At 45.6% G+C, this 22,027-nt stretch overlaps 1 protein-coding gene across 2 annotated transcripts in view; it reads left to right on the forward strand.

Moving 5' to 3' along the window:
- CSMD2 (CUB and Sushi multiple domains 2) overlaps positions 1-22,027 on the forward strand; it is a 916,430-nt gene that overhangs the window by 518,433 nt on the left and 375,970 nt on the right. For both annotated transcript variants that reach the window (XM_084814421.1, XM_084814422.1), the window contains exons 6-8: positions 62-174; positions 6,440-6,517; positions 18,227-18,314. In XM_084814421.1, the coding sequence (XP_084670547.1) occupies positions 62-174; positions 6,440-6,517; positions 18,227-18,314 (279 nt within the window). The remainder of the gene's footprint in view (positions 1-61; positions 175-6,439; positions 6,518-18,226; positions 18,315-22,027) is intronic.

The raw sequence follows: 22,027 nt of genomic DNA on the forward strand, positions 1-22,027 counted from the left end.
TTTATAATATTCACCCAAGTTTGACTTTTCTGATCTTGTTTCCCCCCCGCCCTTTTTGCAGGTTTACGGGAACAAATCTTCCTGCCCCTGTAATCAGCAGCAAAAACTGGCTTCGCCTTCACTTTATGTCAGACGGCAACCACAGGCAAAAGGGCTTCAGTGCACAATACCAAGGTATTTGAAGGCCAATTTGCTAAAGTTTTCTATCTCTTCTGTTTGTTTTGAGAATTCCTTAATGCATCAGTCCCACTTCTGAAACAAAACCAGTTAATTCACCATTCCAAAATTCAGAAAGAAATTCAGATGAGGAGAACTTCAGAAGTAATCCCAAACAGGTTTAAACAGTTTATTTCCAGTCTATATCACTTTTGCATGTGTTCATTCATAAACTGTCGTGTTTCTGCAATAATATCCCAGGTTGTTGTTATTGGGTTTAAAAAAAAACTGCACTAAAATGTTAATTTAAACACATATTTTAAATGTACTATTTTATTTTCTCTCAAAATATATATTTCTGAACATGTTTTCTCTCAAAAAAATGTTTTCCTACTAGTGCTGTGCTGAAAATGTCTTCCACATTTTTCTCATTCAGTTTGATACAAAAAATACTTTAAATATATTCAGAGTATAAGAACATTTTTGTTACATTCTCATGGGTGTTGGGTTCTTGCTACCCCTTACTTAAGGGGTAGCTGAGCTGTGTGTGAAAAAAAAAACACAGGCAGCACCTCAGCCACATCACACTGATGAGGTGAGCTCAGAAACACCCACAAAAGAAATTAGGAAGTGTTTCTAAAGTGCCCTGAGGATGAGGTGGAACAATGGAAGCCTTTTTCAAAGGGGAAGAAAATTTCTGGGAAACCAAAGAACAGATTTTGGCACAGTTCTAGCTTCACCCCTTCCCCAGAGCTGGACCCAACATTGCGCCCCTCACACCAGCTACAGGGCTTGCAGGGAAGGAGCAGTATTATCAACTCTGCTAATGATGAGTCCCACTTCCAAGGAACAGCTATAAGGGATTTCTACACCAGCCTAAAATCCTGCATTTTAATCGGGGCTTTCCACTTCCGTTTTAAATGCAGGATCACAGTTGATTCTCTACACGCACTTCCTTCTCTGTAGATGGCCATTCCCATGGCGTTATGTTTCTGTGAAGAGGCGTTATGCTCCAGGTTCAGCGATACTTGCTCCTGGGTTCCTGCCCCTTTCCCTCCCCTTGCACATTACTGGTGGATGGGGACTGACACGCGGACAGCCCCCCCGATCTCCCCAGGCCCCGCCTCCCTCTCCAGTGCTTTTGGCGCTCAGCCCCTCTGCTGCTCCTTCAAACTGCCACCCCCACCCCCCCTGCCGCTTTGCCATTCTGCCACTCTGCTGCTCTGCTGCTCTGTTTTGAATAGGCGGGCTGAAAATGGCGAGGAGCCAAAATGGCGCAGGAGCGGGAAGGCTGAACGCCCATCAGACCTTTGTCACCACCTTCGACATCATGACCACGCCCCAACAACCACACTCAGCGCTTCCTTCATGCTAGGGGAGAAATACACGGGGAGGACATGGCGCTCCATTTGTGCATATCTGGAAAAATACCCCATTTTTTTCCGTTTGAGGAAAACTTGAGATAGGTGGGAGGAAACAGTGGAATAATGACTGGACAATGACGATGTCATGTAATGGACCCGTGCAATTCAGTGAGTGAGCGATCTTAGGGGTGTATGAAACCCCACTTACCTTGCTCTGCTGGGGTCTGCATGGGGGGAGGCGATTCGATCCTCCCCCCAGAATCCTCGACGGGGGGGAGGTGATCCGTTCCTCCCCCCCCTGGAATCCTCCCCGGTCAGCTCTGTGTCCGCGGAGCCACCGGCCAGGCCGATCCACAGCCAGGCTGCTGCGGACGCAACAGGCGTCCTGCGTAGGGGACGCCATTTGCGTTGCTGCTCTAGCCGTGATAGGCTACGTAAATATTTTAGGGATGTCAGAGAATTTCTCCACGAATCTCGGGGAGGCCGAATGCCAGTGCATTCGGCTCCCCAAAATTGGTGGAGAAATGGTCTGCCAACCCCCCACCCCCCCCCCGGGATGGGACTTACCTTGGTCGAATGTCCCTGGCGGCGGTGGCTCCAGCAGTGGTGCGGCGGTGGTGGTGCGGCGGCAGCAGCCGGTCTTCCGACCGGCTTCCGCCGCCACCATTTCCCAGTAAAAAAAAACAAACAAACAAGCAAACGTGATAGTCTACGTAAAGATTTACGTAACCTATCACGGCTAGATTTTTAAAAAACACCGTGATAGGCTACGTAAATGTTTACTTAGCCTATGACGGCTGACTTTGGGGGGAAAAAAAAAGCACGTATGCAAATGGCGGCGCCCATGGGCGTCGCCATTTGTGTTCCTTATTTTGGCACGTGTAGTCTACGTAAACATTTACGTAGACTACGGTGAAAATAAGGGGAACGCTATTTGCGCTTTTTTTTTTTTCAAAGTCAGCCATGATAGGCTACGTAAACATTTACGTAGCCTATCACGGCTGACTGCAGGGATGCAAACGGCAGCGGCTACGGCCGCCGCCATTTGTGTCCCGGCAGGACTAGAGGATTTGTGGCCGGAGGGATGGGGTGCCTCCCCCCCCCCGGCCAGAATTTCAGCGGGGAGGGACAGGGCGCCTCCCCCCCACCAGAATTTCAGGGTGAGGGATGGAGCGCCTCCCCCCCACCACGAAGCAAGCTTCGGGATCAGGTAAGTGACTTTCGTCCATCCCTAAAATATTTTCATAGCCTATCACAGCTAAAGCAGGGACGCAAATGGCGTCTATCTAAATCTTAAGAATCCGGCCTCACTGGAGTCTGTGGCAGAATTCTCCGCCATGAATGCACAATAAACTTGAGGTGTATAGATCCCCATAGTTTCAACCAGTTGCAATAATGGGATGACTGTGGGCACTTCAGGAGCAGCAATGCCTACTTCATACCATCTTGAACTCCCACCACCCTCACACACACACAAACACACACACACACACACACAGGGTGGGTTCTCACATAACAAGAAGTCACCATGGGAGAATTTACCTACAGAGCTTATGGCCACCGTTTTGCATATTCAAGCTGCAGTGGGGGCACACTGTAGCTTGTTGTTACGTGCAAACACTGCAAGGGTGAGTTGCTGGGGTGTTTGACAAGCCACCCACAATCCTAAAACAGCCCATGGGTTCTGGGTGGCTCGTCAGGAACCACAACCACCCACCCTCACTGGCTTCACATGTAATGACAGCTTACGGCACGCCCCCAGTGCGGCTTGAATATTCAAAATGGCAGCTGCCATGGTAATGAGAAACACCACAGTGAAATTCTCCCACAGTGGCTTCTCATTACATTCAAACCCACTCACACGGTTGTCCTTTTCAAAAGCAGTTTATAGAGTGCACTCAACGCTACTGCTATAAAAGAGGGAGAGAACCAGGCAAGAATACAGCAGTAGAAACCAAGCCAGGAGTGGCTGGGTGGAACAGATGGGGCTGAAACCCTTTGGCTGAGAGAATGGTGAGAGGAGGAAAGGTAGAGGTGAGAAGAGGAGAAATATAATTGGCGGAGAGCCTTGAACCTCAGGCTGGAAAAGAAATCCCGTTGTCTCATTGTCCTGGGGGCTGAATATTTCATGCCTGAATGTCACCTAAATGTCTTCACCCAAAACTTGGAGTACAAACTTACTTTCTATGCTGCCAAGAGTAGCGTGGAAGGGACAGGTCACAAATGTCTGTGGCCATCTTGGATTTGCCTGGAGTTTACCAGTGCTTCATTGGCTATGCTTGGAGACGAGGTGGGAAGGAAGGTCATGTCAGGGTGGCCATAGCTTAGCAATAGAGCTCATGTTTTGCCTGCAAAGGTCCCAGGTTCGGTTCCTGGCATCTTCAGTTAAAATGATCTGATGGCCAATGATAGGAAGGACCTTTGTCTGAGTCCCTGGAGAGTCAATGCCAGACAAAAAAATAGACAGTACTGGGCTCAATGGACAGATGGGTTGGCAGTCATATAAGCTTCTCACCAACGGAAGATCTTGTTCACCCAGGCTTTTGACTTGAATCTGTGCTTTGTAGAACAGTATGCATCTGTTACGTGCTGTCCCCTAATCTGATGGTATTATTTTAATGTGTTTTATTAGTATTGTACTCTAATTTAGGATTCTTTTATAATGAAAAGTGGGTAATAAATTTTATTTTTTAAAAAAGAATAGTCTAAAGTAGCTTCGGCACAGTTCAGCACAGCAGAACTTTATTTTGCTTTCTTTTTGCTGGATCGTGCCCAACAACAGGCAACATGTGTGTGTCATGCATGTTGCCTGTAGGACAAATATTTATATATATTCATTCAGGTTGGATTCCACCGACCCAGCAACCCACCATTAGCAATCTACAGTAAAGAAGCACAGGTTATGAACTTTATGATTTTTTTTTTTCACATTTAATATACAAGCCTTTTAGTCATTTTTTTTTTTCAATTGAGCCATGGCCCTGTGGCTTGGTGGTTGCTAAGTTTTAAAAAAGGAAAAGAAAATAATTGTCACAATTGCCGCTTAGCTGCTAAAAATAGATACACCTGCCTGCATCATGCCTTTTTACAAAACAGTCAAGGAAAGATTAATGTTATAATTTCCTCTCTAATTAAGGCAAATGTCAGGGGCTTCTAATCCTGTGAGCTCTAAAAACCCATTTATCCAGACATAATAGGTTGAAGATTTGCATGTCGAGTACTCTAAAAGATAAGTTTCCAAGAAACCAGCCCTGATGTGTCGGGGGGCTCAGAGCCAATTTCTTTTGTTAACTTTTAAAGGAATTGGTTTATGCTTAGAAATGGACAGATGACAGAAGATGCCAGCTCAAGGCAAAAAAAGGGGGGGCCAAATTAGACAAAACATAGGAGATGGTTTAACATGAATGGCCTCCTGAACTTTAAAACAACAACTACAACAACAACTGAAAAGCATCATTGGAGGCTGCAATCATGAGCAGAGGGGCTGATTTACCCTTTTGCTCTTACTGTCTGTTTGCTAGGGGTGAACGAATGACTCACCCTGTTCCAGTGGGGCCGTCCGCTGGGGGGAGGCGATCCGTCCCTCCCCCCCCCCCCCGGAATCCTCCCTGCCAGCTCTGCTCCGCAGCAAGCCCGTGGAGCCACCGGCCGGGCCCGCCTGCAGCCGGACTTCCGTCCACTGCCACATGGCGTCCCTGCGTTAGCCATGATAGGCTACCTATATATTTACATAGCCTATCACAGCAAAGAGCAAGGACACAAATGGTGGCTGCTAAGCCATTTGCATCCCTGCTCTTTTCGTGATAGGCTAAGTAAATATATACGTAGCCTATCACGGCTAACGCAGGGATGCAAATGGTCCTCAGTATATATTTACGTAGCCTATCACAGCAAAAGGCAGGGATGCAAATGGCGTAGCGGACGCTATTTGCATCCCTGCTCTTTGCTGTGATAGGCTACGTAAATACTTACGTTGCCTATCACGGCTAAAGTAGGGAGGGAAATGGCTGCCACAGACTGGGGCAGCCATTCGCGGCCACAGACAGGGGCAGCGGACGGACCGGAAGGCTGACAAAACGTAGGGTCTGTCCTGGGGAAATTTCATGGGGTGGTGGAGGGGGTTGCTCCATTCCACCATGGACTCCGGGGGTTCTTCAGAATCCGGCCTCATTGGAGTCCATAGCGGAATTCTCTAACATCCCTACTTTGCTCAAAAAACACTTCTTCAAGCTGCTTTTCTCCTGAGACAGGAAAGATACTGGGATTTCGTGAGAGAAAATATGGGAGAGAGAGAGGGAAGGGAAAGGAAAGGAAAGGAAAGGGTTAAGAAGCCCTTTCCCCATCCTTCCACCATAACCACTCACTAGAAATAAAGGATCACAACGCTGCATTGAACTCCCTTGGACATTTAGTGCTTTAGCTCAATACTGTACTGCTTCCTGCAGTACTGGAGCTCTTGCATATTATGAACAAATACTTCTGGCCTCTTCAGTTTATTTCTATCGCTACGTGTATTTCAGTCCTTAATGTTTGAATGCACTGTATACTTTGGAATGGGGCAATAACTTTAACGTTTCCTTTGTGCCTTTTTGTTATTGTGGGAGCGCCCCCTTCCTGGGTGTGTTTGATAACGTTGCTAAATCGTGTCCTGGATCTGTACAGTCCAGAAATGTATCTACCACATGCTGTTTCTGAACACGTTTGAAGTGGTTCTTGGAGGGGGGGGGTAGAGACAGGTCAGGTATTGTTAGTGAGTAGCGAAGAAGGACAAATAGGGAGAATTCTGCTGATGCATCATTCATCCTGGATGTATAATTTGGGTTCCCTGAACGCAGCTTTTCCAACTTAGCTTACAAGCCCACAGGCATCGTTTCCTTGTAGCCTTTCTTTTCCTGATTTGTCTTGCATTCCTTTTCCAGTCAAAAAACAAATGGAAATGAAGTCCCGGGGAGTGAAACTGATGCCGAGTAAAGACACGAACCAGAAGACATCTGTGTGTAAGTTTTGTCCACTGTTACATGCTCAGTGAGACCTTGTGCCTTGAACATCCCATATGACTTTACAGCAATCTCCAGAAAGTTGCCACTTTTTCAAAGTTTTAATGCTTGTTATCCCCACCTCGTACCCTGCATTATTCCCTCACCTCCTCCTTCCCGTGCTCCGTTTTCAAGCACATACTAACTCTATAAAGTGGGGTGGGGGGAAGATCTGTGTGCCATATGTGGAGTTTGCAGCTCTCAGTAGGGCCTCAGCGGCCTTGGTATTTCCACTTTTCGCCACATGCTCTATAGAGCCATCAAGATGCAAACACACTTTTGACAACCAAATGTATTTGTCTAGCACAAATGTAAGAGGACTCAGATCAGCATCAAGCAACAAAGAAGCCACAGTAACTCCATGATAATCTGAAATAAGATCTCTCCTCTCTGCCTTTCCTGGTTATTGAATTTCACTGTGCCTATCTGTTGGAATCTTCCTAACAAAAAACTAGTAGCTTAATCAAAAAGACAAAGGGGGTGGGGGAATATATATTCACCACATTTGTACATATTCCAGAAGTACTGTTTGGCTTTTCGTTAATTTTACCTTAAAAAAAAAAAAAACTGATAGAGACACACCTAGGACAGCCCCCCTCCCCTGCTTTATCTCTGGGTTGTTCTTTGCTACAATTAACAAACTCCTCTGGGCATTCCAGTGTTGTGTATGTGGGAGTGTCTGTGTAATGCTTTGTAAAACAGGGTCAGATTCACTTGGTTGTTAGGGACGTGATTACAAAGCGGAGCAATCCTTAGATGAAGGATCCTGCCATAGAATTGTGTAGGTAATGTTGGAAGAGGAATAGAACTGGGGTGTTACATCAGGATGTGGATCTGAACAGCACAGAAATGGGTATCTAGTGGCATGGATGGTAGGGGCAGGAAAGGTTTATAGCACTCCTGAAGAACTTCCGTTGCATCTGCAATGCTACCTTTGATGTAGAGTGAGGGTACGCCACCCTATTTGCCTACCCAGTGCTGTGCTTCTGCCTGCTCCCCAGCTCAATGGACAACTTGCAAAGCCACCTCAAGTCACAAAGAGCTGTATAGTGCTCAGCACACTGAAGTTACATTATTTTGTGGCACACCTCCCACAAATACTGGCTGCCACTGTGTTTGTATGTTAGATTTGGGAAACAACACCTTTCATGGGTGGGAGGAACGTTTGTGTGGTGTGGAAGGCTTGTAAAATGTGGACAGCATGGAAATAACATTGGGCGTTGGTTGCGGAGAGAGACTAGGGATGAGGGACATCTTCGTTTGGTTCGCATTTCAATGTGGATTTACAAAATTTGCACTTCATGAACCTGAACATAAACCAGAATGCAGTTAGATGTCCATATCTGTACACACACACACGCTGCATACAATTGAAAAAGTGTGCACCAAAAATCTGTACATTTGAAACAGTGCATACCCCAAAGTGTGTATATTTGGGGAAATGTGCAGAAAACATTTTTTTCCAATGGAAAACCACTTGCAAAAAGGCATACATTTGAAAAAGTGCACAGAAATGCATACATTTGAAAAAAATGCACAGAAATGCATACATTTGAAAAAATGCAGACAAAAAATGTGCACAAAAATACACACAACTTTTTCTTGTTGTGTGGACTAAAAAAGTTGTGATCCAATGTGGAAATGGAACAGAATGAACCTAGCCTTGGAAAATTGAGAACCTGAATGAAATTGAGATTTATAGACACGTATATCCCTAAGAAAGACCCAGGAGGAAATAAGGTAGTGATTTTGAATTGCTCTTTCAAATGTTGTTCTCCTCTGCTCAGTTCTGGCATCAGAACCATGATTGCCTAGATTGGCTGTAGTTGCACTGGTAGATGAAGTGCAGGGTAAGAAGCTCTGAATTTTCGACTTTAAGAGTTTCACAGTCAATGCATTTCAAGAGCTTGAGGTGAAGGGATATTGCCCAATTGAAATGAATGCTTTAATGTTTCTTCAGGGCTAGGCCAATGTATTTGGTTGGGGATTTCTGCAATGAACTACCTAGCCCATCTGTACCAAAGTGGTTTGTTCAGAACTATTTTCACATGGTTTTCTGTGTGAATAATGGGATGATTGATGAGGGGGAAGGAGAGACATTGGTTTAGATAAGCTGCATTTGGGGCCTAATGCGGCAGATGAGGACAGAACACTTGTTTCTTCAACTCGGGTTTATCTCGAGCAACGCAAGGGCTTTCATTTCGGAAAGGGACAGTGATTCTGTTATGCATATTGAATATATTTGCTTCCCCGCTGCTTTGGCAAAAAAATCAAGTAAATGAAATCAAAAGCTGTGTTCTTCTTAACAGAGATGTAAGACTGAAGACTTTTATTGACCAATCTGCACCAAAGGGGCTCTCTTAGTTTTGTATGTTCAGTGGCTGCCCCCTTCATGGTCTCAAGGTTTCAGGCGGGCTTTTCTAAGGATATGTAGAAGGTTGAGAAAGGAAATGTCATACACTGCTCCCTGATCCTCCCAGCCCAGTATGGAGTTTCTCTGTGGGTGTCACGTTCTCGGACCAGGATCCGAAAGGCCTACCAATCCCTTGCCAAAGAGATGTGAAAATGGATGTCCACCATTCCAATATGCCTCTTGCATTGACTGGTGATGCGAAGTGTAGTCATATTTTGCCTTCCTAGGTTCTTCCCCTCCACAGGGATCTTATCGCATTCTCTAGGCCCATTTGATACTCCTCCCCCCTCTCCATTTTTTTGGCCTTGTTTACTCATCCCTGCAGTGGTGTGGCATTGTTGCTGCTGAAAACTGTATTAGTGTGGTTTGGGCTGAGTGTTGCTGGGAGTTGTGTAACATGTTCCTCTGCCCCTATTGCATGGGACATCCTCTGCTTATGTAACACCTCCTTGGGATTGAAACATTGAAAACCAAACACTTAACTAACAAAGGCTCATCCTCAACTGACATCCTTCACAGTGTAGCAGCAAAGACATTTGCAGAAGTCTTCCTAGTGGTGAGAGAATACTTTCTGTTGATGTGTATATGCCATTGATGCACCAATCTCCTTGGGAAGACCATACCTTGCAGCAAAGCATGCTGCCCTTCTTTGCAGCCCTCCTTCATTTGTTTCCTGGGCAAGACTGCTGCAGGCAGACTCCAAGGGTAGAGTAGCGTTGGGATCTCTGGCTTCTAGGAAAGAGCCCACAGAAGGACTTACTCATAGGGCTTATAGCATCTTTTAAGACAGCTCCTTCTCAAAAGAGTCTGCCATTGCAGAAGAACCTCCCAGCAGAAATGATAGTAGCCTGGTCCTCACTACTTCTTCTATCATGCATAAACAGAAAGAAAGTTTTGGGGTGTTCTGTCTCTGATTTAGGTGGGTCTCTTACAAGACAAGGCAGTCTGTAATTGCTTAGATGCCATCTTTTGTTCTGTTGTACTTAGGGATGCTGGTGAAATCTGCCATGGACTCAAATGAGGCCAGATTCCAAAGAATCCGACCTCTGGAGTCCACGGCAGACCAGCGGGACTTACCTCCAGCTCTGGAGGAGTTCCCCATGGGGCAGCTCTCCAAGTTCCTAAATACACTAATGGCGGCTGCCATTAGCTTATTGCAGGAAAGTTACAGCTGTAAATGATGTATTGTACACCATTTGCAGCTGTAAAGCACTTACTTTTACCTAAACACAGCCATAAACAGCTGCAATTTAGGTGAAAGTAAGTGCTTTATGGCTGCAAATGGCATAAAATACACCATTTACAGCTGTAATTTCCCCGTGATAGGCTAATGGCAGCCACCATTAACGTATCACATTTTTTAGAAGCCAGAGAGCCGCTCCACCAACTCCAGCAGGCATGGCACGGCTCTGGAGGACTCCATGGGGCCCCAAGAAGCCCAAATTTCCCCACAGTGGGCACCCCTCCCACCCCCGGGCCAGACGGGGGGTGGGTCATACATCCCTAGTTGTACTATTTCACCCATTTCAGGACTGATGGTGAAAACAGGACAAGCAATTCACACATAACAACAAGTCATGGTTTGTTAAGTGCATGAACCTAGGGGTGTACGAACCCCACTCACCCAAGTCCACGGGGGGGTACGCGGTGGGGGGAGACAATCTGTTCCTCCCCCCGGAATCCTCCCCAGCCGGCTCCACTCTGTGGCAAGTCCACAGAACCACCGGCTGGGTCCGTCCACTGCCGGACTTCTGTCTGCTGCCGGTCACGTCTGCGTAGCCTATCACAGAAAAGAGCAGAGACGCAAATGGTGTCCGCTACGCCGGACGTCATTTGCATCCACAGACCGGCAGTGGACGGCAGCGGAGCGAGCGGACGGACCTGGCTGGCGGCAGGTAGGATCCGGCCGGCGCAAACTTCGCAGGGTGGCAGAGGTGAGTGGTCTGTTCCACCACAGACTCCAGAGGGCTGGATTCTTTAGAATCTGGCCTCACTGGAGTCCGTGGTGGAATTCTCCGCCATCCCTACATGAACCTTAGCCTCACATTCACTCTTCCCTTCCTTCTTAATTTGCATGGAAGCGGAAGAAATTTAAAATTTCTGGCAAACGTTCTTGTTTCATCTGAATCTGGTAAATTATAGTTTGTACAAACCATAGTTAATAAACTGGAATATCAAACCCCATTTTGATCTTGATTTGATACCTTGGTTTGTTAACTAACTATGGTCTATATAAACCACAGTTTTCCGTATTCAGATGAAATGGGAAACTCTGGATTACTAGAAATGTGATCAGAAGTGTTTTTCCTTCAAATGCATACAAAGAGGGGAGGGGGAGCGTGCAAACCTGAGACTCACTGTGGTGTGCAACTGTATTGCTAAAGCTGGTTCGGTGTTACTAATGGTTTGGTGTTACTAATGGTTTAGTGTTACAGGGGACTGCTGGAAGCAGCAGATTCAGGTAAAAAGTCACAGACTCTGCTTTTGTAGGGTCTGTAATTGCTCCCAGGGAAAGCAGATGTTATCCAATGGAATCCAATCTTCCGCTGAGCCCTTGTATCCTCATTCAGGATCGGATGACTCTCAGAGCTCTGCCTTTAGGGGACATTTCAGGGAATGTAGAGGACACGTGCTCTTCCTTGAAGGTGTTGAATGGCCTTGGATTAGATCTTTGGCTTTCTCCAGTGAGAATCTTTAGGAGAGAGTTCCTCATTGCTTTGGGCAGTGGGTGGACAAATTCAAGCTCTTTGCTGGACAGGCCTCTCGTGTTTGGTAACATTGTCATCAGATTGGTTTTCAGGGAGTTCTTCCTCAGATATCAGGGGCTGTGAGTGTGATCATGGTTCCATATCAAAATCAGAGGAGTCGTTGTCAGCAGGGGAGTGGGCATTGGGTCACAACTAATGGTGTGCCCCAAATCCTCCCTCCGCTATTGCAGAACTATTTATCCCCTGCAAAAGTCTGTGTGGGGATTTTGGAGGGGGGGGCAGGGAGGAGGGTTTGTCTTACCTTGGTTATATTTGGTGGCAGAGGTTTTTTGTTTATTTTGTTTTTTGCTTTGTTTTTTGCTTTTAAAAAATAGCCTTGTAGTTGGCTTGAGCACTCATGAGTCTTTCCGCAGCCTCCCAGCCTGGCCACATTTCATGCTGGGAGCACCAGAATGCCTATAGCAGCATTTCCCAACCTGGTGATGTGTTGGACTACAACTCCTAGTATCCCCAGCCAGCTTCTATAGGAATGATGCTAGATTCAGTCCAGCTCTAGTGATGGCTGGCTGCTTGGATCCTGGCTGTTGTGTTTCTGTATATGTGTGTTTGGTTGTGTATACACTCCTGAAAGGAGTTAACACCACTAGTCCTAAAGCAACATTAAAAAAAGTTGTGTACATGAAGCCTTAGAATAGTTTGTCAAGGAATCAGTCCTGCGCCTTAGCAAAAATTTCCTCTGTTTGTTAATAGTCTTGTTCCTTTGACTGTTTAAAATCAAAATGTTTTGCTGTAGATCTGCCAAACATTTAGAACCAAGGGCATCTGGGCCAGAGGTAACCTCTTTAAAACAGCGGCCTATTTTCTTTTAACTAAAGATGCTGCCTCCCCAGGCAATAAGGAACTCATTTATCTTGTGGCGTTTATGTAAAAGAAATAACCACCGATTGAATGGAACCCCTCCCCACAAAAAATGGGTCAACAAAAACCCCTTTATTAATGCTGTGTACAGAAAGTGGGAGAGTTGACAGGATCTTGTCTGATCTTTGAGTAGCTGAAGTAAATTATCACAGCAAACAATTAAACCACAATGGGATGCATTTAAATAGAAGTGTGAAGTGGCTTTATTTATTTATCTGTTTATTAGACGAGGAAAATGTGGATAGCTAGAGTCTGAGAGGAGAAGACACCTCCAACCATCTTTATTAGTATTTATTTATTAATTATCCAAATTAATATACCACTTTCCACAGCGTGAACATGCAATATAATTGCCACCAAAATGCAAACCGTAAAACACTGAATAAAATGACAGAATAATAAATAAATGCTAATCAGCAATAAAACTACACACTCTGCTGTGCACTGCAGACCATAGCTGGCTAGGGTCAAACCTCAGGGAAAGCTTGGGTGGAGAGATAGGTCATAAGAAGATATCTAGACGTCAAAACTGAGGGGGCCTGTCTAATAACAAGTGGTTAGGCATTCCAGAGGGGGCCGCAACACTCAACGTTCTCCTGCAATTGCTCCTGAGGCAAACCTCTGATGTAGCATCATCAAAAGTGCTCCTTCTGATGATCGCAAAGACTAGGCAGGCAGGGACATAAGGGGTGAGGCGATCCCTACAGTAATCACATTGGGCCGCCTTCATACCGGTGTGGACTGCACATTGTCCAGGGGAGCATAGCCGACAGGCGCATCGGTATCTAGAGGGCCAAAGCTAGGTGGCATGTTCTTAGAAGCCCCTTTGTACAATTGGTTCCCATGGGTACTGAACCATTGAAGATGGCTTGTTTCTTTCACAGGAACTATTGTGTTTTCCAGGGTTCTGTATTCTTCAGTGAAATGTGTGGGTTCAATGTTTTGCTGATATTCTGTACCTATCTGTCTTTGCAAGGTTTGCCTACTTTGATTTACTGTTACTGTCCCCATGGAGGGGGTGGAGGTAGGGAAAAGGACCATAACAGAGCTTAGTGTACCATTGGTAAGAGGTGGATCCAATATGGAAACGGGTGGGTAAGGAGTGGAGCCAGGAATAGAGTAGGGCATGTGAGAGATGAAGCTCAGACAGAGCCTGGTAGGTTATAAGTAGAGCCTGTCAAAATCAGGCAGATCATGGTTACAACCTAGCAGAATCTGGTGTTTATTGGATTTTCAGACCACACAAAATTGCTATCTTGCAGCAACAGAACACAGTTTCACTGACTGGATCAGTAAAATGCTGTATGGTTGGCCCACTGTAGTTCCTGCTTACTTTCTCTACTGGCTGGAAGAAAATTTCTCTGTTCCCTGTATTTCTCCTCTACCACTTCTTAGTCCTGAAATGCACAAACAGAGTGAAATCGTGTCTGAGGGACAAACTAGATGAGACATTAAATGTGTCTTGGCATTTAATGTGCCAGTTTTTAAACATTAAAAATGATGATTGGGATTGCAGCAGGCATAGAGGGGGGATATGGCCCTTTCCCCTCATGTTGCATGGAAAACTCCTCCTCTAAAGCTAATCTTCTTATTGGGAGGAAAGTTGACGATTTTGGCACCAGCGGGCGATTTCTTCTGCAATTACCAGCTTCAGAGGAGGGGTTTTCCTCAGGACAACAGCAGGGAGGAAAGGGTTACATTTCTTCCCCGCACCTGCTGTGATTCCAATAATGATTAGCATCCACCCCCTACTCGACTTTTTTTAATAAATCTGAACATTAAAAGCAAAGACACATTTAAATTCACATCATATCTAGTTTGTCCCATAGCATGCAAGAAGGATCTTGGCTAGTCCATAGTTCCCTTCACTGGCCAGTATTTTGTGGTAGCAGCACTGGATCCTCATCTGACATCCTTCAGGCTTCAGGTTCAAGATCTGGTACAGTCTCAAATCCTGGCAGAGTCTTGTGCCCTGGCTCCAGGACTTGAGCCTCCCCTGAGAGCAAGGCTGCTGGATCCTCCAACCACAGTGGGTGAGGGAACTTGGAACCTAACTGCAAGGCAGAGGGCTTACCACTGAGGATGCATGGAGAATACTGCTGTCTTTCGAGCATCCGTATACCAGAACAGAAAACCCTAGGCTTTAATATCCCCCCCCCCCCGGCCTCCACACTGCAGTTCCCTTAAGTCAGGCAAAACCTCGCTAGATCAGGTCCCTTAATACATTAACAACTACAAGAGGAAACCTTTGTGGTACATAGGAAATGTGTAGTTTACTGGGCCCAACCATGGACATTAGAAGTGGGATGGCAGAGGGGACCAGAGCTCTCCCTAAGGTAGGGGGATAGGGGGATAACCCCCTGCCCCAATAATCTGCTGTTGTAGTCCACGCTGGTTGATTTTCTATAAGTCTTCTATTATTATTATTATTATTATTATTATTATTATTATTATTATTATTATCTTTGATCAATTAATAGTTCTTACATTTCATTCTTTTTAAATTCAAGTGTACGTATGATTGTGACAAACCCATTTCAACGATACTGAATGTGATCACTTCTAATTTTATTATTTGCCCATCAGATAAGTAGATGTGAACATGAACATGAAAAGCAGGCAATATGCATCATGTCCTGGCCTCCTTCCCCCGCAAGTACATGCATTAAAAACAGTAGTGGGTCCCTGGGTCCAATGCTGTTTAAGTAAAAGCTCTTTGCTCTGTATTCTTTGCTTCACATTTCCAGTATTTTGTCATGTGCCACGAGAAGTGATGGCAGTGGCACTAAAGAAATAACAACAACAACAATTGTATTGTTTTGTTGCACTAGTGCCCTCCTTCTCCTCTCTGTTCTTTCATTACACCACCGGCAGCATGGTGGTTGTTTTCACATGGTAAGATCCAAGCCAAAGGAGTTCCTGTCCGTATACTGGAACCACATGGATAAAGTCAAGCATGTTGTTGCCTGGCCTTGCAGAAAGACAGTGATCAACAGCAACTAGACATTCTAGCTGATAGTCCCACAGCAAAAGGGGTAATGTGTGTTTGTTCACAGCAGGAATGCATCCATATGAGATTTGTTGTTGTTGTTGTTCAGTCGTTAAGTCATGTCTGACTCTTCGTGACCCCATGGACCACAGCACACCAGGCCCTCCTGTCCTCCGCTCTCTCCCGGAGTGTGCTCAGGTTCATATTCATTGCATCGGTGATGCTATCTAGCCATCTCATCCTCTGCCGTCCCCTTCTCCTTTTGCCTTCAATCTTTCCCAGCATCAGGGCCTTTTCCAGTGATTTTTCTCATCCATATGAGATAGCTGCAATGAAACTATCTCCCATTTGGGGAATGAATCTACCCCTGTTTAAAAAGTAGGGCATATGTATTTGGCATTCTGTGTCCATGTGAAAGTTCCTGCAACAGTTCCTATGGTTCATGCCTATGGAAATATTTTGTGGACTGGGCCATCTATTCAACTTGCTTGAAGAAAGTCCCAAGAGGTGATGCTGTGTTCATAAAATGTTATGGTTCATGGGATGATCAACAGGTTGGTTGTGTGGATGGCCCATTCTCTAAGGAAATGTTCATATGGGTGCATAGACATAAATGCTTTTCCTTGGGCATTTCAGGTTGGAGTGGTGGATCTTCATCCCCAAGGCAGGAATGGAATGAGTGGATGGGTGACAGGGTTTGCCTGTGGGCTGGCCCCCCAAACGGGGCATTGAATGAAGATGCAGCAAAAAATACTGTTCTAGCATACCTGCTTTGAGAGGTGCAATGCCTCCTATGTGTTTCCTTAGATGCTGTTGAGTTTCAGAGGTCTTTTTTCATACTTGTGCTAAAGGACTGTGCATTTTGTTTGTGAGAAAACAAATATGTTCACAAAACAAGGGGGAATGCTGCAATACTGCTTGAATCTGTGTCCCACCAAAGGAACTGTGTGAGGGCTGCATTACACAATTTTTTTCCAGGCATGCATCAGATATAAATGAGATAAACTGTCCAATTCTCATTCTTCCAGACTAATGCAGGGGAGCAGGCCAGCTAAGCCAACAAGATTATTTGACCATCAGAGAGGTGTGGCAGCCATTGTACTGAACAGTGAGGGTGGTGTTCAAGAGGTCACTAGAGCTAGAAACCAGGAGCTGGTCCTAGCGCTTTGTGGTCTCGGGTTCCCCCCTAAGGGTTACCTGACACCATCCCCTTCTGGTCTCATTGCATGCTGGGGTCTGCAGTGGGATCCTCCTCTAGAGAGGTTTTGTCTGATTCCGGTTCTGAGTGCAGACTGATTGTGATACCAACACATGGGATTGCAAGTGTATGTACCATGCCAAGTACTCTTGCCTGGGAGCCAGCATTGGCCATGGCTTCCTGATGAGTGCTTGCTCATTGGCAGGCCTCAGCTTGCTGCCACGTCATCTGTGAAATAGACCTACTTGTTGGCAAAGACTCACTGACTTTTCCATCACTTTATCACTGCTGTTGACACCCAGTCTCAAGGGTTCTTCAGGGCTCTGCTGTAATGTATTTGTGTATAAGACAGGTCGCCTGGGTGTAGTGGGAATGAGGCATGCTCACTTGTGGTTCCACACTCTGCTGCTTTTGCATTCATTGCTAAGAACTTCCACATTTCCCTTCCCCCACCTACTCACCCAATATAACATGAGAAAATTAAGCCACATCATTTTCAACTACACCATGGTGTAAGGGAGGAAAAAATAAAAGAAGAAAAAAAAATAAAATACAACTCTGATGAGGATGCATGACATTTATACAGTACAAGCTATTTAGTGGTTTGTTTGTTTGTTTGTTTGTTTTGGATTTTTTTAAAAAGCCAGAGTATGCAGTTGAAACCAACATATTTTCTCCGGATCTCATTTCATCCTGGTTGGATCCATGTCATTTTAAAATATTTATTTCCTGAGTTGCTATAGTTTGATGGGTAGCAAAGGATGCAAGATAGGGTTGGGAATGAGGGGTTAAACTTTGTACTTTTGACTTTTCTTTTTTCCTTTGCTAATGAAAGAGGTTGCGCCTTTGCAGGTTTTCCACATTCGGCCTAATGCCAACTTTGAAACACCCTGACTGGCTTCTGCCTTCGTCTCTCTTCATCTCCCTACACACTTTTGATGCCACTCTCTACTACTTGATTTATTTATTTGTTTAGCTGTTTTTTTCATTAACATCCACCAGGTGATGGTTGGCTGGGCTTTTACGAACGTTCTGTATCATTCCACAGGTGCTCTTTTTAATAGCTGGCTTGGGAAATGTGCCCTTTAATTTGGGCAGTTCTGTTTTTGTGAAATGCAAGAACCCAATTAGTTGTCTGCTTCTGTTGGCTTAAAATCAGAGGAGGGGAGGGGAGGAAAGGGGGTTGGGACTATGTTGCTGGCAAGAGCTGTGGTACCACCTGAGTTGAACTGAGATGCTTTCATTGCACTTACTCCCTCAGCAGATATTGAAAGAAAAATGGGACCGGGGGGCAGCGGGGACATGCACACACACTGAATGCATTCCAACTTGTAATTTCTTGTTTTCCCCCTGCATCCACCAACACCAGAAAGTTGATACATTAAAAACAAACAGATTCTGTCTTCTATTCTATCTCTGTATATGCTGTTTTTTTGCTTTGTAGTAACACAGGTTGGTGTGTCCCAGGGACATAACATATGTCCGGACCCTGGGATTCCAGATCGAGGCAAAAGGATAGGCAATGATTTCAGGTAAGAAGTTATTTTTCTCTCCCTTTCCTGTCCCCCCATCCCTCCAGTTTTTGTTTTCTTTCTCTTTACAGTCTTCAGGCCTAGGGATGGGTGAGAGTTTCATTTCAGTTTAGTTGTGATACGAACTTACCAAAATTTTCAAAGTTCTCCATATTCAGGATGAAAAAAACTTGGGATAAAATAATAAGAATGTGAGAGATGCCAACTAGCAGAATAATCCATTCAGACACAGGGCTTTGAGTGCTTAGTTCTTAAAAGTCTTGGATTTGAATTCCTATGTCAGTTCAACCATGTTGGTGCTGAATTAGGGTGGCCACCTCTTTTTTCTGACAGGCTCCTCATCTTTAACAGCTAAATGGCAGGCAGGTACAATGCCTTCTCCATGCTGGGAATAACTGTACCTATTGAAATTGGCTGGACCAGATGGGTGAGAATGTGGTCTCAGTACATTTACGGACAAGAATTTACCAACATTCACAATTTTTTTTCATATTTGGGAGAGAAAGAACCTGAGAAAATTCAGATGTGGAAGAAAGTGGAATTGACAGATTTGCCCATTCCTACTCAGGTGCTGCAGGAGTCATAGTAATGTACTTGGATTGCATCTCTCCCCTCTTCCCAATTCTTTAGAGTATATTCAGGATAGACCAAAGGAAGTACTTCTTCACACTATGCACAATGAAGTTTACAAAAGTTTACCAAAAAAAGTCACAAGATAAAACAATCAAATAAAAACATAGTAAAACAACAAAAAGTGGCCTTAAAAACCATAATAAACATTTTAAAAGCAAGTTAAAAAGATGTATCTTGACTCCCTCCCTGAATGCAGAGAGAGTGGTGACTTCCTGTCAACAACCTTGGAAGTTGAAGAAAAGCCAAAGGGAGTGTGTTCCAGAGTTTGGGAGCAACACAAATGTAAGCCCTTTCCCACATCACCATGGACTTCTGCAAGCAGGGAGTGTCTTCAAAGGGGTCTCTTGTGCTGATCTTAATGATTGAGCAGGTTCGTACTGAGACTGGCAGGCCCTAAGCCAAATAGAGCCTTAAAGATTAATGCCAACACCTTGGATTTTGCCCCCAAAATAATTGGCATCCAGTGCAGATCTTTCAGTATTGGGGTGACATTATTATGATAGTGTGCACCGGTTACCAGCCTAGCTGACACATTCTGGGCGCTCTTCAAGGGTAGCCCCATGTAGAGTTCTTTACAATAGTCTAAGTATGATATAGCCAGGGCATGGAAAACTGTTACCCTATCAGACTGACTCTGGAGCAGTTGCAGCTGACACACTAAACGTAGTTGTGCAAAACACGCTTTGTGTCACCGCTGCCTCCTTATGATCCAGGGACAGCATAGGATACAGGAACACTTCCAAGCTAAGAACCTGACCTTTCAGGAGGAGCGTGACATAGCACGTTGAACCCTAGTCCCCAAACGAGGCTTTCTACTGACCAACAGCGCCTTTGTCTTTTCTGGATTTAATCTCAGCTTGTTCACCATCATCCAGCCCATTATCAAACATCAGCAACATTATCAAACTTAGCCAATGTTCAAGGGTGTTGACTGTTTCCTTGAAGTCATGTAACAAAGAGCAATAGAGCTGAGTGTCATCAGCATATTGATGGCATCTTATTCCATAGCTCCAGCCTCCAGATCTCCTCTCCCAGTAGTTCCATTTAGATGTTAAATAACATAGGAAATAGGACAAAACCCTGGGGGACACCGGAGGCCAATGGATGTGGTGCCAAACAACAGTCCCCCAATACAACCTTCAGGACACAGCTCAACAGTAAGGAACAGAACCACTGCAAAAAAGCACACACAAACACTCCGAAGTCTGAGCCCTGCCAGGCAGTTCAAAAAGATGCCATGGTCAATGGTATTGAAGGCTGCTGAGATGACCAGGAGAACTGGTAGGGCCACATTCCCCACCCCCTCCATCCAGTTCCTGGCGTAGATCATCCACCAAGATGAACAAAGAAGTCTCAGTCTTATATATATCCCAAGCTGAAAGCCCAACTGAAATTCGTCCAGATAACCCAGTTTAATGTAGTTGCATTCAACTTTGTCAAACCCAAAGCTTGGGACACTGCCCTTGTTGGGGACTCTGAGCTTTAAAACGGGAATCTCTTGGTCTGGTTCTGGGGCTGAGCCTAGTGTGTTACTGTGGACTGCATGAGGCCAGGGGCTGTGTGCACTGACCTCAAGGACCCTGAGCCAGAGAACACACCTTTCAAGTCTCAGTTCAGGAATGGCTGCCCATAGCCCCATGTTTCACCCTGACTGTGTAGGAAACATGGGGCAATATCCAACGATGACATTCCGCAAACTGAAATAGCGCTAGGGGAACCTTGCCGAATCTCTCCATTGCACAAGTGGTTCCCTATTATGCTTGTGCAACCAGTTGTGTGAGCAGTTCCAAAACCAGTTGTACAACATGTTGCACAATGCATTGCACAACAGATATCACAAGAGGTATGGAAAACCGCTTGCACAACCACGCTTGTGCAAATGTAACTTTAGTTTGTTCTTCTCTTGCATATAGTTCAGAACCTAGTTTCTGCTAGCGCAACATCCTTTGTGCTAACGGAATGACACTGCCCATGGCTAACAATCTGTCTCTTAATCTTTATTTTTATTTTAAAGTGACCAATGAGTAGGGATGTCATGAGAGTCTGCGGGGGGTGGGGGTGGAGTCTGACGGACTCCCCTTTGCTCACCCTCCCGGACCCCTCTCACTGAACAGTGGAGTGCTCACAGACCCACTCGGCAAGCACCCCGTGGCTCAGTGAGAGCACAGCAGCTGCCACGTCCTCCTAGCAAGCTGCCATTGTGTGCAACAGTGGTGGCTCAGGTGCTTCTGGGTAGGTAATGTTGCATAATTGGTGGCCATAAGGGGCCCATTTATGCAACATTACAGGTGTGAATGAAGCATAAAGAAAGCTGAACAGGGTCTTCAGGTTGTGTCTGTGAGCGAGGCAGGGGGTGTGGGGTGTAGATCAATATTTAATTTTACTTCTCTGTCAATTGCAGTTTTGCTCGCTAAAAATTAGGGATGGCGGAGAATTTCTCCCCGAAACTTCGGGGGGCCGAGCGCCAACGTGTTCGGCCCCCCGAACAAGTTTCGGGGAGAAATCCTCCGCCCCCCCTGCCCCCCCCCCGGGACCGGACTTACCTTCCCTGAATGTCCCTCCCGGCGGCAGGTCCGGCTGGTGGTTCGTCCGGTGTTCGAGCGGGGCGGGAGCGGCAGCCGGTCTTTCGACCGGCTGCCGCCCCCGCCGTTGCAATGAAAGAAAAAAAAAAAAGTCCCCTGATAGGCTACGTGACAATTCACGTAGCCTATCACGGCAAGATTTGCAAAGTCAGCCGTGATAGGCTACGTGAATCGTCACGTAGCCTATCACGGGTGACTTTAAAAAAAAAAAGTGTGTACGGATAATGGCGGCCCCCATAGGGAGCCGCCATTCCCCTTCCTTATTTGGTCGCTGTAGTCTACGTCAATGTTTACATAGACTACGGCGAAAATAAGGGCAACGCTATTTGCGTTGCCCTTATTTTCGCCGTAGTCTACGTAAACATTAACGTAGACTACAGCAACTAAATAAGGAACGCGAATGGCGGCTCCCTATGGGGGCCGCCATTTGCATACGCGCTTTTTTTTTTTTTAAGTCACCCGTGATAGGCTACGTGACGATTCACGTAGCCTATCACG

The sequence above is a fragment of the Heloderma suspectum genome, chromosome 10 (assembly GCF_057233095.1).
Source record: "Heloderma suspectum isolate Gila_16-S chromosome 10, 16-S_ref, whole genome shotgun sequence".
Classification (NCBI taxonomy): Eukaryota; Metazoa; Chordata; class Lepidosauria; order Squamata; family Helodermatidae; genus Heloderma; species Heloderma suspectum.